The sequence below is a fragment of the Microtus oregoni genome, unplaced genomic scaffold, assembly GCF_018167655.1.
Source record: "Microtus oregoni isolate MIOR12 unplaced genomic scaffold, Mior012 000024F_ref0000369, whole genome shotgun sequence".
Classification (NCBI taxonomy): Eukaryota; Metazoa; Chordata; class Mammalia; order Rodentia; family Cricetidae; genus Microtus; species Microtus oregoni.
Window position 1 is genome coordinate 8419101 of NW_024543083.1, and position 15298 is coordinate 8434398.

The 15298-nt window shown below is 38.1% G+C and overlaps 1 protein-coding gene across 2 annotated transcripts in view; it reads left to right on the forward strand.

The window, feature by feature from the left end:
- Hook3 (hook microtubule tethering protein 3) overlaps nucleotides 1-14795 on the forward strand; it is a 79823-nt gene extending 65028 nt beyond the window's left edge. For both annotated transcript variants that reach the window (XM_041673539.1, XM_041673540.1), the window contains 5 exons: nucleotides 3253-3335; nucleotides 4226-4326; nucleotides 7724-7828; nucleotides 7984-8055; nucleotides 11273-14795. In XM_041673539.1, coding sequence (XP_041529473.1) covers nucleotides 3253-3335; nucleotides 4226-4326; nucleotides 7724-7828; nucleotides 7984-8055; nucleotides 11273-11413 — 502 coding nt within the window. In that variant the 3' untranslated portion in view covers nucleotides 11414-14795. The remainder of the gene's footprint in view (nucleotides 1-3252; nucleotides 3336-4225; nucleotides 4327-7723; nucleotides 7829-7983; nucleotides 8056-11272) is intronic.
- The last annotated feature ends 503 nt before the right edge of the window (nucleotides 14796-15298 follow it).

The window sequence follows — 15298 nt, forward strand, 5'->3', positions numbered from 1 at the left end:
TTCTCCTACCCCACTCTACTTCCTGTCTTTTTTGTTGGTTTTTAGTTTTTTGTTTATTTGCTGGTTGGTTGATTATCAGATGTCCTGGGCCTCTGGCTCTTACAGTTGTTTTTTTTTTTTTTTAATTTTATATTTCAACCAGTTTTCCTTCCCACCCCTCCTCCTGCCCCACATCCCCCATGGGGAGTCAACAAAGTCTAATGCACTAAATTAGAGCCGGACCAAGCCCCTCCCCCCTGCATTAATGCTGAGCATGACATCGTTCCAACAAACTAGCTCATGCACCAGGGAGAGATCCTGGTCCCACTGCCAGGGGGTCCCCTCAAATAGGCCAAGCTTCACAACTGTCTCCCATATGGGGGCTCCACAGCTGTCGGTCTAGCGTTCGCTAGTTCCCACGAGCATGGTTCAGCTGTCCCTGTAGATGTCTCCATCATGATCTGACCTCCCTTGTCATATATTTCCTCCTTCCTCTCTTCACCTGGATTCCCGGAGCTTGGCCTGGTGCTGACTCGTACAATCTTTCCACCCCCATTTCTCCATGTTCCCTGAGCCTTCGGTATATGTATTATAGCTATATCAAGTTAACATTTTAAAGTAGATGAATCACAGTCATCTTAAGCACAGCTTTTTAACTTAAAAGATGAAATAAAAACTTCAAATACTAACTTTGATTTCTCCTGAAGAAATCTTCATCTTTAGCTGAAGTTAGCTGTGTTAGGGATATTTAATAATTTTTTTCATGCCCAGTAACAACCTTAATTTATCATTTTTCAGCAAAACTGCTTGCAGGCATTAAGTGTGGGGTGGCTATGAATTAGTAACTGCAGGAAGATACTCATGTTTCTGAAAGTTTGATATGTGTTATCCAGTTTTTTTAATATGTTGGATGGGATAGACTCCTGGCCACTGAAATGTCTAGAAAATCTAATAATAGACAAACTTGTAGTGATCTAGAACAATGCTACTCTCCAGCCTTTGTAAGGCTACTCGGAATAAAAACTATTGTATTTTCCATTAATCTCTAACAAAAACAGATAGAATACTTCAGATCATAATTCTACTCTTTAACCATTGTTATGTGTTCAGTTGTTTACATGCTAAAAATCTTCATCAGATAGGGTCTTTAGTGAAGATGGCCCCTGTTCTTGTGTCTGTTGTAAAAAAAAAAAAAAAAAGCACAAAATAAAGGGGCTAAGAGAAGAGAGCAATTATTTTCTCACAGTTACAGAGTCAAAGAGTTTGAGGGTCAGTTGTCCACAGACTAGTCTCTTAGAGAATGAGCAGCAACATATTCCATACATCTCCTAGTTGTGGTAGTCATTGACAATCTTTGGTGTTCCTTTGGTAGCCTGTCTCCAGTTGACACTCTTTCTGTACAGTGCTTCCCTCATGCTCAAGGGATTTCTTCCAAGATGCTCAATGAATGCCTGAAATCACTCATAGTTCTGAACTCCACATTTTCTGGGGTTTTTTCTATAGATAAATTCCTCTGATAATAGTTTAATAATAAAATAGAGAAATTATAACACTATCTTAAGGCAGTTATTCTGGTAACCAACTGGTTACTAAGTGACAAGTGTAGATAACTACACAGTCTAGATACACAGAATGAGGGATCATTCACATGTCAGGCAGGACCCAACAAGACCACATGAAAGTTTATCACACAACTTGGTACATTGTATGTCTCAAAAGTTAGCTTCTTTTAGGGTTTTAATGTAATGGTTTGATTCCAGTTGAGATGAGCAACTGGACCCATGGGAAACAAAGCCACCATAGGAGGAATGTGGGTCTCCCTTTGAAGACAGTAGTAGTGGGCTCAGCATGTACCCTGGTCCAGTAGTACAACCTCCTGCTGTGTCTACAAACATCCAGTTTCTAAATAGTGTCTCCATCCCAGTACTAGAGATAAGACCTTTCCTTTTGGATAACACTTCAGCTCACACAGGACCTCATCTCAGCCACACACAGATTTAAAAACATAACAAATTGGGTTTAAAAATTAAATCAGTAATGACAATTATTACTAAATTATTACTAAAGTTTTTAAGCAATAATAATTCTCATTGACTTCTGGTAGTATTTCTCAGTAACCTCTTCATATCGAAGAAAGTACATACTCTATAATATATTTGCTTTACTGTGTATACCTGAAATTTCCAGAGATAATAATGTCCATGTATAATAGGGAACATTTAGAAGACCTATATTTAATGATTAATGTAATAAGTAAAATGCTAGACATAAATAATGTATTGCTTAGGAATAAGACAGAAGCAGCAACCATCATATAAATCAGAACACTTAAAAATTTGTACATTGATCACCCCTAGGAAGATGTGTGATTTCTAAGGTTTGGGGATGATTTTTGGTTTATTCATATATAAATAGATATTTTAGATATATATAACATATATGATCTATATATGTATGATAGTTAGACCTTCAAAAATTATTTACTGAAAAAGGAAAGGATCCAGGAGTAGTAGCCTTTATTCCCAGCACTTGGGAGGCAAAGGTAGGTAAGTCTCTGGGTTCAAGGCCGGTTTAGTCTACAGAGTGAATTTCAGTTCAGTCAGAGTTGCACAGTAAGACCCTGTATCCAAAAAGGCAAGGAGAAATTTATTGCAGTATTTATGCTTTGAAAAAAAATCAAAAGTAGACATAACAAAATGCTGATATTATTGGTTATTGTTTTAGCCATCTGTCTTATACATATTACATAATGCCACACTGAATAATTTAATGGAAGAATTATACATCACATTATTATAACACTTTCACAAGAGAAAAAAATTTCTATTTATTCTTTTTTATATTGGAATATAACTTTTATATAGTAATATACATATCCTAAGTTTCTAAACATAGGTTGTGAATATTTGCCTCCATATAGATAACCCGAGTCAACATTTAATAGAATTCATCTTTCTTCTTCCCAGTTGATTGAGTACATCTCTCTAATCTTCATCTTTTGTTAGTTTCAATGCTGTATTGATAAACTCCTGACTTCCTTTGTTTTGCATTAAACTTTAGTCTGTTTACCTTCGTTTCATAGTGCTTGTGTGCAATGCAAGTGTATTCGAAAGTAATGAATTTTTAGTTCCGATGAAAAAAGAATATAGAAACAAGGGTTGAGCATGTACTTAGAGGTGGAGAATTTGCATAGCATGTACGAGGCACTAAATTGGATCCCCAGCACAGGAAAGAAAAACAGAAGTGACGATATGATCATATATCTTGTTGCAGAGAGAAGCTGCATGAAGCCAACAATGAATTACAGAAAAAGAGAGCCATAATTGAAGATCTCGAGCCAAGATTTAATAACAGCTGTGAGTTTTTCCTAATAGCATCATTAGCCATGCAGCATTCTATAGAATGAATTTATGTAACTTGTTTCTTTTTTAAATACGCCTTTTAGTTATTCTAGCAATTAAGAATTTCCCCTATGCCTGGAGAAGATGATGTGTTTTTCTGGGTCTGGGTTACCTCACTCAGTATGATGTTTTCTAGCTCTATTCATTTTCCTGCAAAATTCAAGATGTCATTTTTTTTCTGCTGTGTAGTTCTCCATTGTGTAAATGTACCACATTTTCCTTATCCATCCTTCGGTTGAGGGGCATTTAGGTTATTTCCAGGTTTGGGCTATGACAAACAAAGCTGCTATGAACACAGTTGAGCACATGTCCTTGTGGCACTATTGAGCATCCTTTGGATATATACCCAAAAGTGGTATTGCTGGATCTTGAGGAAGGTTGTTTCCTACTTTTCTGAGAAATCGTGACACTGACATCCAAAGGGGCTGTACCAGCTTGCACTCACCAGCAATGGAGGAGTGTTCCCTTTTCCCCACAACCTCTCCAGCATAAGTTGTCGTCACTGTTTTGATCTTGGCCATTCTTACAGGTGTAAGATGAAATCTCAGAGTTGTTTTGATTTGCATTTCTCTGACAGCTAAGGATGTTGAGCATTTCCTTAAGTGTCTTTCATCCATTTTAGATTCCTGTGTTGAGAGTTCTCTCTTTAGGTCTCTACTTTTTTATTGGATTATTTGTTCTTTTGATGACCAATTTCTTGAGTTCTTTATATATTTTGGAGATCAGACCTCTGTCTGATGTGGGGTTGGTGAAGATCTTTTCCCATTCTGTAGGTGCCATTTTGTTAATAAATAATTAAATATAATGTTACTAAAATCTAATTTTTTACGGACATCTTTTTTCAGCCTTAAGAATTGAAGAATTGCAAGAAGCTTTACGGAAGAAAGAAGAAGAAATGAAGCAAATGGAAGAGCGCTATAAAAAGTACTTGGAGAAAGCCAAAAGTGTGAGTATGAACTTGTAACTCTCCCACTGTACATTCCAGAGAGGGTTTTCTCTAGCCTGGAAGTGTAGTGTCCAGTTAAAATCATGTTCTTACACAAAGAATAATCAAAGAAATCTAAGCAGAAAAAGATTCCAAGTAAGTAGTGATCAAAATAGATCGCTCCACAAATTGAATAGCAAGAGGACAATGCACCTATGTAAGAAATAGCTGACAGCCACAACTGTAGCCAGTACGTAGAGTTAACAACACATAAAAGAAGAAGAACAAAGCTGAATGAGATGTCTCTATGAGCAGACAGGAACCAATATGGACAAGGTACAAGAGTCGGTTCTTTTTGTCGTTTGGGTTCCAGGAGTGGCACTCATCAGGCCTGGCATTTAGCATCTCCCTCAGCCAAGAGCGAAGGCTAATGAATGACATAAATGTGTGAAAATGCCATAATAAAAAAGACCCTATTAAGTTATAGGTTGACTTTAAGAGTTAAGGTTAGAGAGATGACTCAGCAATTGAGAGCATTTGCTACTTGTGCAGCCCCAGGTTCAGTTCCCAACACCCACAAAGCAGATTACAGCTGTCAGTTACTCCAGTTCCAGGGGCTCCGATAGCTCCAGTGGACACCAGGCATGCAGGTGATACACATGCATACATGTTGGAGAGACCCTCAAACTCATATAAATGAATAAATCTTTAGTTTTACTAAAAATTTAAAGGGCTAGAGAGATGGCTGAGTGGTTCAGAGAACTTGGTATTGCAGGGAGCCCAGGTTTAGTTTCCAGCACCCCCATGGTGGACTCACAGTTGTCTGTAACTCCAGATTCCAGATACCTTCTCTTCATCTCCATAGTCACATGGTACATATAGTCACATGATAGCCATGTATGCCTGCTGAGAATCAAACCCCTCAAAATAAAGAAATTTGTTTTTGTTTTTAAAGACAGGGTTTCTCTGTGTTACAGCTCTGGCTGTCCTGGAACTCACTGTGGAGACCAGGTTAGCCTCAGCCTCACAGAGATCCACCTGCATCAGCTTCCCAAGTGCTGGGATAAAAGGCATACATTACCACACCTGGCTAAAATAAATCATTTTTACAAAAAAAAAAATACTTGAATAAAAAGTATTAACAATGTACAGTGCTACAGCCAAGATTTGGTGCTTCCTGATGGAATATCACTGTCATCAGTGATTAACCTGAATCAAAGTGTCTTTTAGATCTTTCTTCACACCATGAAGCTGTTTGAACAAGTTAACTAGCACCTTTAGGTGGGACTGGAGGGATGGCTCAGCAGCAGCTGTCTATATCTGCAGTCCCATTGGATCTGATTTCCTTTTCTGATATGTCTACCTACATGTAAACAAAACACCTATATACAGAAAATAATTCTTTTTAAAAGTAAATAAGTAACACCTTTAGGAAACTGTCAGATAATCCAAAATTGGGGTTAAAAGTCAGTATTATGAGAGCTAAGCAGATGGCTCAGTGGATCAGGTGCTCGGTGTACAAGCATGGAATGGAGATGTCATTTCAGATCCCAGGAGTCACATAAAGCTGGGCATGGGTGCACACATGGATAACCTCGGCTCTGAGAAGTGAGACCACAGGACCATCTCAGACTTAGCAGCCAGTCAGTCTAGCCAACATGGTAAACTCCAGATTCAGTAAGAGGCACTCTCTCAAAAACTAAGGTGGAGCATGATCAAAGGCCCCCAACAGTGGCCCCTGACTGCCACATGTCATCCTGTGCTGAGGTCCTGGAACCCTGTCTAGGATTGACAAGAGAATCACAGACACACACACAGCAAAGTTGAGATCAGGTGGGAATTTCTATCTGCTGCAACCCAGAACCTCATTGTTTTTATTAAGCCCAGGAGAAGGGTTAGCTAGTCTTGGAAGGAGATCTCTATAGTTGTGCAGTCTCAGGCTGTAAGTATCTGGAAAGAGGAAGCCATAGTTGCTAGTCTTTGCACACACTGATCAATCATTTATACACACCCATGCTTGGATATCCCCTGGGGAAACTCTTCTATTCCTCTTTCACGTGGTCCATATGGGCACTAGCTTTGGGCCAATTGGTCTCTGAGTTCTTAGGTCAGTATTATACTAAAAAAAAAAGCGGGGGAGTAGAATAAAGAAGTAAGTAGGAAGCTGTACTGCATTAAAAGGAATCCGGCTTGCCAGGTGGAATGCATAAGTCTTTGAGTCCTGAATTGAGGACAGAGAATCACTTTTAAGAGATGCTTTGGCCAAGTAATGTCAGCTACTTCTTAAGACCAAAGCAGGTGGGTTGAAAGTTCAAAACCATCCTGAACAATTTACTGAGACACGTGTCTCAGAATAAAAGGTATAATAAGATCTAGGGATACATGCCTCATAGATAGAGTGCTTTCCTAGCATGCACAAAGCTAAGACCCCAATCCCTCCTGCTTGTAAAGGTGGGAGATGTAGACATAGACTAAATTCCGGCCATTTTACAGAATTATTATTTTCTTATAGGTGAAGGTAGCATTGTGATCATTAAGTTAAAAAAAAAAAAAGCCTAGGGATAGGCACACTGAAGTACTTAAGGGTTGTATTCACTGGGACTGTGAATTATTTCTAGCACCTAAGAGTGTTAGGGGAGATCAGGTATGACAGAGTAGCAACTGTTGAATCCAGGTTAAAAATAATAAATGGGTTTGAACTATTTAGAGGTCTATGTGTTTGAACATTTTGGTAGTAAAACTATTGGTGGAGAACAAAACTACCTCTTCTCCAAAAATCCTGTAATAAATCAGATAGAATTACATTCAGTGTTCATGCCTCCACCATATTACTGACAGAAGAGACGGGCCTGCTTAGGATTCACCCTTGCGTGTCTTTCTGTTTACATGTCCAGGACTAGCCAAAATAAAATAGAAAAGAGCTGTGGATAGCATCTCTCTAGCAGTGCTCAGTAATTCAGAATTGATTCTTCCATCTGTATCATTGAAAAGTTAGGCAATTTTATTTCATACACTTACCTTTTATAAGTGTCCTTAATAGCCTTTGAGTGTTATTTTCCTTTTCTGGTTTGTTTGATTGGGGTAGGGATAAGAATCAAACACAGAACTTCATGCATGCTAAGATAGTGATAGCTATAGCTCTAGATTAGATTAGAGCTATAGCTCTAGCCATTAGATTCCCTGACCCCTACCCACAGTTCTGGGGACGGGACCTAGGGACCCATGCGTGTTAAGTATGTACTGTATCACCTGTATCACTGGGTTGTATCCTTTGCCTGATTTTCATTTTTAAGACTGCTTTCTTAAATGCTACATTCTGTAAATTTGAGGAGTTGAAGTTTGAGTTTTGGGGGATTTGTTGTTTAGGTTATATATGTGAACTTATATGTGTACTTAAGTTTTTCTTTTATATTTGCAGGTTATTCGTACATTAGACCCTAAACAGAATCAAGGAGCAGCACCAGAAATACAAGCTCTTAAAAACCAACTGCAGGAACGGGATCGACTGTTCCACTCATTAGAGGTCAGTTAGTACACCGTGCAATAAAATACTGAGGTTTTTAGCTTTTTCAGAGACCCTTGCTATATTATATATTGTAACCTTGGGTTAGGCGGTTAATTGTAAGTATCTTCCTTATGTTGAATTCATTTGTATCTTTACATGTGGTTGTGCTTCAGAAAGAATACGAGAAGACGAAGAGTCAAAGAGACATGGAGGAGAAATACATTGTTAGTGCCTGGTACAATATGGTAAGAGAAGAGTATTCCAGAATATTCAGAATGTAACACAAAGTTGTATGTCATTATATTGCCTTTACTGTAGAAGTAATTCTACCAAAAGAATCTGATAGTAATTTCTCTCCTAACATGTACTAACAAAGCCTTTATGTTGACCTTTAAACTGAGAAGTACCACACCCAGGCTAAGGCGTTGTGAAACAATCATACCCAGAGGATAGAAAAGACCAGTTTAGTCTTACTCTTTGGAGCCATTTGTTGTGGGGAAAGTAGACATGGTCATGCCTGAACAGATGCAGTAACTCTGGCTTTGTTGGTTGTTTCAGTACATTTGCAAGATGAGATTTTCTTTACAGGTAGCGTAACTGTCTCATGGGATATGGAAATATTCAGTTTCAGACTTTGACCACTGAAGGTTTTGAAATGGAGTGAGTGTTCTAGTACATGTGCAAAGAAACTAAATATGTGTAAGGGAAGGAGATAACTGCTCATTGGCTCATGCCCAGTTGTGAATTTTACAGGATGGGGCCCCTTCTAGGACCTTTGTCTTCCTTTTCTTTGTGCTCTTTTTAATGAAACCATTTCTGCCGCTTTGAAGTGTTAGGGTTTTCTACATTATTCATTGTGCATGTGTGTGCATGAGGGGAGCTGGTGCTGTGGACACCTATGGCAGCTGAGGGTTCCAAGGGCTGGACAAAGTCGCTAGGCTTGCCTTACTCACAGAGCCGTCTCACCAGCCAAATGCTAGTGTTTTGAAACAGGAAGTTGGGCTGTCCTTTCAGTTTTTCCCTTTTGTCCTATTGCTCTCCTGTTGGCATAAATATTGTTTTTGTTTTAGTATTACTACTGTTGGTACCCGCTCTTAAAGGTTAGCTCTCCAACCTTAAAATGTGATTTGAGCTTTACTAAAAATTTGCTTCATGACATGTGTCTACAGTACACCAGTGTGTTTAAGATCTTACTGTAATTTTTCTTTTAAAAGGGAAATAATTTTGAAAGAAAATATTATTTTGGGTTTTTTTGTTGTTGTTCTTGTTTTTGTTTTGTTTGGTTGGTTTTGGTTTTTCAAGACAGGATTTCTCTGTAACTTTGAGCCTGTCCTGAAACTAGCTCTTGTAGACCAGGCTAGCCTCAAACTCACAGAGATCCACCTGCCTCTGTCTCCTGAGTGCTGGGATTAGAGGCATGCGCTACCACTGCTCAGCTCGAGAATGTTATTAACAAATAAAATTTTCTTGAAAATTAAATTTAAAAATAAAATAAATTTTATTAAGAAATTTTCTGTGGACATTAACCCTAACCCTACTGTTCTATCTTCCTGGAAGCTGTGTTCCCAGTCTCACAGACCTGTACCTTAGTCCCTGTTAGCAATTTCACATATTGCTTCTTATGGAACTGGATTTATTTATTTTGTGACATGGAACTAAAGGATAGTGCTAATTTTTAACTTTTCAGAATGAAGGGGTAATTTCAAATAGATACATGCAGGTTACTCACAAAAAATAATCAATAGAGCATCATGCTTATACTCAGAATGTTTTGCATCTCAGACAACTTAAATAGGAGTCAAAACGGTGACTACTGGACAAGGTATAAGTTTCTCAACAAATAGCTTTGTATTGGCCTCTGACATCTTAGAAGGGAGTAAAAAGTGTAGCACAGTGGTAGCGCTCTAGAATACAGAGCACAGTCAACTGCCTGGAAAATTAGAATTATAAATAAATGTAGTAAAACATTTCAGTAGATATTTGCAAGTGTTATTCAAACCTTCAAATATATTTTTTAAGTTAAAGCCGAGCTAAAAAGTATATTCTGGGGGTTGGCAGAATGACTTAGCAGGTAATTATGCTTGCTACTCAAACCTGGCACCCTGAATTCAATAACTAGAACCTGTGTAAAATGGAAGAGCACCAACTCCATGAAGTTGTCCTCTGACCTCCACATAAACTGTGATACAGGCATCCTATCTGTATACATCGTGTATGCACACATGTAATAACTGTACATATGCTACCACCCCACCCCCTAGGGACATATCCTAAGGCATAGTGAATTAAGACAGCAATCCCGGTTCAAGTTCTGCTGGTTTGACCTAGTCCTAGGCTAGCGGGGCTACATCATAAGACTCTGCCTTAAAATACGACAGAGGCAGAGGCAGGCAGATCTCTGTGAGTTCAAGTATGGTCTACAAAGAGAGTTCCAGGACAGCCAGGACTGTTACACAGAGAAACCTTGTCTAAAACACACAGAAAAGAAATGTGTTCTAAGATTTCCCATTGAATAAAATGGGTTGTGTTCTTAGGTGCATATGAATGGATGAAGTTATATTCAGAATGCAAAGCTATGGCCAGTGTTTTCCTAGAAGCTTATAAGTAATAGGAAGCTTGACTTTCCAGTCTCCTGTTTTCTGTGCTGTGTTTCTCTTTGTCATCTTCCACTTCTACACATCAGTTTACCTGTTCTCTGTTACTGGTGTGATTAACCAGAAGCCGTCTTATTAAAAGAACACTTAAGACTGGCCCATGCCCAGGCTCTTGGTTAGTCGTCTGACTTTAGCAAGGTGGTTTGCTGTTGCTGTCGCTCACTGTTTCTCCACATGCTGAAGTACCCCTGCTTCCTTCTCCTGTCTAGGGGTAGCTTGGTGACTTTTGCCCCTCTTCAAAGGTAGTAAGTGGTTTTTCTGCTTTCAAGGGGAGATCCCCCTTCTTGGTTGTATCTTCTGTTATGGGTTGTCAGAAACTTTTCTTAGTTTCTTTGAGAATACAAGTCATCCCTGAAGTGAAGAAAAACAGCACTGTGGTATGTATAGTACCTAGTATGACTTTCCATCATAAAAACCAAGTGCATCTATGTTTCTCTTCCTGATTAGTTCTGTGATTTCCACAATCTGTGTGAATCTGCTGCTGCCAATCATTTGCACTTTTCTTGGAAAATCAGTTTGATTTGAAAAGACAAAATAGGTGGCATCTTCTAAAAATCGTCCTCCACTATCTCGTTTTGATTGTTGTAAATTCATAAAATTAAACCTTAATTTTTCCAAAGGAAGATTTGTACTTAATTATTGAAATGAAATGATTTCATAAAATTTTAAGTCATGAATGAGTAGAATAAATATTCCTAATTAATTGTACTTTGCTATTTGATATAGTAAATTCTGCATGATGACATTTATTTTTTAAGGATATCCCATGTTTTCACTGACTGCTTATGTTTCTGTTTTAATGTTACAGGGAATGACTCTACATAAAAAGGCGGCTGAAGATAGACTAGCTAGCACAGGTTCAGGGCAGTCATTTCTAGCAAGGCAAAGGCAAGCAACCAACACAAGAAGATCCTATCCAGGCCATGTCCAGCCAGCCACAGCAAGGTAGAGAGGTCTCGCCATTAGGGATTTTTAAAAGGCATACTTCTGTTACATATAACATTTCAGGAAATCCAGCCGGCTTCGTTTGTTCTCTCCTGTGTTGATATTTAGTGTTTCTCACGTGAGGATCTCTCTTGCATCTTTTAGTTTCTTTGTCCTTTATGGTCTTTTCAGTTTCTTTTAATGTGCCAAAAATTTGTAAATGTACAATTAAAAACGTTGTATAATAGTGTAATACTTTTCTTTGTATGAAAATGTCTTCTTCCCCATTTGTGTGGGCTTTGTAAAGAATCAGATTTTCTGCCAATAATTGATACACAATTTATATTCTTTATCGTGCCTACTGTGTTACCATACTTTATAAGAATGTCTTTGTTTAAAGGGAATTAATCTTTTTATGGTGTATTAATCTGTGTTTTCAGTTGTTTTTCAAATGCACTTCAGATAACTTCAATACTTACTGTACTATCCAGAGTGGTGTCGAGAGCACTTGTGCAGAGGCCGTAGTCAGATCGTACGGCACCTGGCAGGGTCGCTGGGAGGGAAGAAAGAAGTTTTCATGTTGTTTTACTAGAAATTAAACTTACTCTAAGATTTGGAGTTTATTTTCAGAACATAACTACTTCCTGCTGTCATGTTTGCTGGCAGAAGTGGAATTGGTGAAGAGGTTTGGGTAGACATTACAGAGGATAAAAAAAAATTGGCAGGCTTTTTTTTCTTCTTTTGAAATATTTTAGTAGTTAAGAATCAGATTCTAGCCACACACTTTTAATTGCTTTCCACATGTAAAAGATTTATTTTTCATATAGGTAGCCTTCTCTTTGGGGCAGTTCTTTGACTTATACCTTATATGTTTTATATATTCTGTAAGCCTTCCCTTTTCTCAATCTTGATAGCTAACATCTTAATACCATTAATTAAGATCAGTACATGCCTTTTGTGTGTAATATTATGATAGATCTCTTTACAGTGTTCCCTAACTCTACCTATGAGTCCAAGAGTTGGTAACTGGAGAGATTTTGGGGTATTTGGTTGTTGAAATTGCTTACATTATATGCCACATTTATTTACATAGATGAATGCCTGCTAAGCAGTCGCTGGGAAGCACTTTGTCTATATAAGGTATCATATAATTTTAAACTATCATTCACTTGAAAATGATATACCTTTTGTCTTTCTCCATATTGATTTATGTATTTGATCCCAGGTAGTATTTATGGTTTCTTCCAGCCTTTTTCTTGTTCCAAACCACATTTTTCAAAAGAAAAAAGAAATCTGGAATCTGGTCAGAGGGTTATTTTGTTTGTGTTTAGGTATGTCATCTAGTGGAGGATGTTATTTTATGTACTTGCTATTCAAAGTGCTGATGTTACTTAGGTCTGTATAAAAGACAAATAACTTTAATTCCAGTTTAATGTGATTAAGACTTTTCAGAAACTATATGCAAGTGCTTCATTTTAACTTCCTCCTCTTTTATAAGAAAATTGACCTAGAAATTTGTCCTGCATGTTTTGTTTTGTTTTTGTCAGACAGAGTCTTTGTGTAACCCAGGCTGTCGTGAACACATGATCCTCTGGATTATAGATGGGAACCTCCATACTCAGCTCTTAGAACCGTTCTTGAGGAAAGGTATTAGAACACAGAGAAACGACACCGCATCGTGCAGCATTTCTTTAAAGATATTCACTGCGCATGTCTGAGCACAGTATGAGGCATCCGCCTAGGCAGAACATAAAGCAGCGAGACTTGGAAATAGTGGAGAGAGCCGTGTGAGGACAGTGCACTGTGGGTGCAGGGCAAACAGACCTCATCTTTTAGGTCTGGTTTTGTTTATTTCAAGACAATCTAGCTGTATTATCCAGACTTGCCTCAGATCCTTTGACTGAAAGCCATCCTCCTGCCTGTGCCTTCCAAGAGGCTGAAATTAAGGTATGTGCTGTCATGCCTACATGATATGTCAGGTTTGAAAATAAAAGATTAAAATTGGGGCCAGCAAAATGGCTCCGCTGGAAGAATACTTGCCGCCAAGCCTGACGACCTCAGCTCGTGAGATTCCTGGGGTCCAGGTGCTGAGGGAACAAGCTACTCCCAAGGATTGTCCTCTGACCTCCAGACTCACACAAGTTTAGGTACACACACATAAATATGTGTTAAAAGATTAAAACTAGTTTAAAATACTCTTACTTCATCTTTAGTTCACAGAATATCTAAAACTCAAGCACTTTTAAAGAAACAAATTAGTCTATGATCCATACTCTTAATAAAATACTACTTTTTGAGAAGTTATGCTTGTAGAACAAAGAGGATGTGAAAGCAGGAGACTCTGGAAGCCACTTTTCAGCTAGGTTTACCTGTGAGGTAAAAACATCTCAACGTTTTGATTTTCTGTTTACTTGCCCTCTCTATGTGCACACCCACTTACCCAGATATTTTCTCTAGATGTTTTGGAAATGCCTCAAGCTTTCAGAAGGAAATTTAGCTTCTGATTTTCATCAGCATCTGCTGTGTGCTAATTTCAGTGTTTATAACCTTCGCTTTGTTTGTTGTCTGTATCTTTAATGTTTGGTGGATTTCACTCAGTAAATGGAAGAAATATCTTGTGGTATTTCAGAATAAAATAAAGTATACTTTCATAAGAAACAGCATCCGAACATATACTTTAGGCATCATAAAGCCAAGAATAAGCCTAAATAAAGCAGTGGCAGCTTTTCCATTGCGTGGTTTAGGTCAGGACTTAGGGGACTACAGTTTCTCCGTCCGTCATCAGGAATGTTGCGGGTACTCTGATGATGATGTGTGGTCTCCCTAGAAGTTAAGAGGTCAGTGATGCTGGGCTGTGTCTTCACAGGCTGCTTTTACGGTACTTCCCTGAAGCCTCCTAGCTTGTTTTCTGAAGCCTCCTAGTTTGTCCTGGCAATACAAGAGAATGAGGACAGTGGGTCAGTGTCCTTGTATCAGGTTGAGAGAAGCTGTTGCCAGCATCTGAATTCTTGTAACAAGCTTATTTTTTGTGCCATCTATCCAGGGTTAAAAAAAAAAAAAAGCCAAAGAAAACTACTTAAAAAAATGACCATTTATGTCCCACATTATACATTTAAGATTAGAACAGGAAAACAGTCCAGTAAATGTAATTTAGTTTCTTGCATCGGAAATGAAAATAACTAATATAGTTGCACATATTTTAATTTAATTTTAAAAACTGGGACTAGAGAGTTGTCTCAGTATTTAAGGGCATTTATGGTTCTTCCCAAGAACACAGGTTCAGTTCCCAGAACTGAAATGAAAGGTCATAATAACCAACCTTCTGTAACTGCAGTTCCAAGGAATCTTATACCCTCTTCTGACCTCCACAATCACCAGGCACATGCATGTGTACATGCATGCATGAAGGCAAGCACTCATACACAAAATAAAGCTATAAAAAGAAAATTTAAACTGGGTCATAGTTTTCTTTTGTCTGATTACTTAAAAACAAAAATAAGTCCCTAAATAATTGATCCATATTGAAACTTAATCCGGATTGAACTATTTCTGTCATCTAGGTAAAATTAGCTTAATGTGATGATTAAATTATATGGATGATATTGTCCAATTATTTTGAAGTTGTTTGGTTAATGTAATTTGATCCCAGCTACAAAATCAAGGTAAATGGTTCTTTTATTTTGTTTTTCGAGACAGGGTTTCGCTGTGTAGCCTGGGCTGTCCTAGAACTCACTCTGTAGACCAGGCTGGCCTCGAACTCAAGAGATCCACATAACCTCTGCCTCCTGAGTGCTAAGATTAAAGGCATGTGCCACCACTGCCTGGCAAGTCAAGCTAAATGTTATCTGTCAGACCTTCCAGTCTAATTTCTTTAATTGTTACAGATCCAGATAGGGGTTAATTCTAAAAT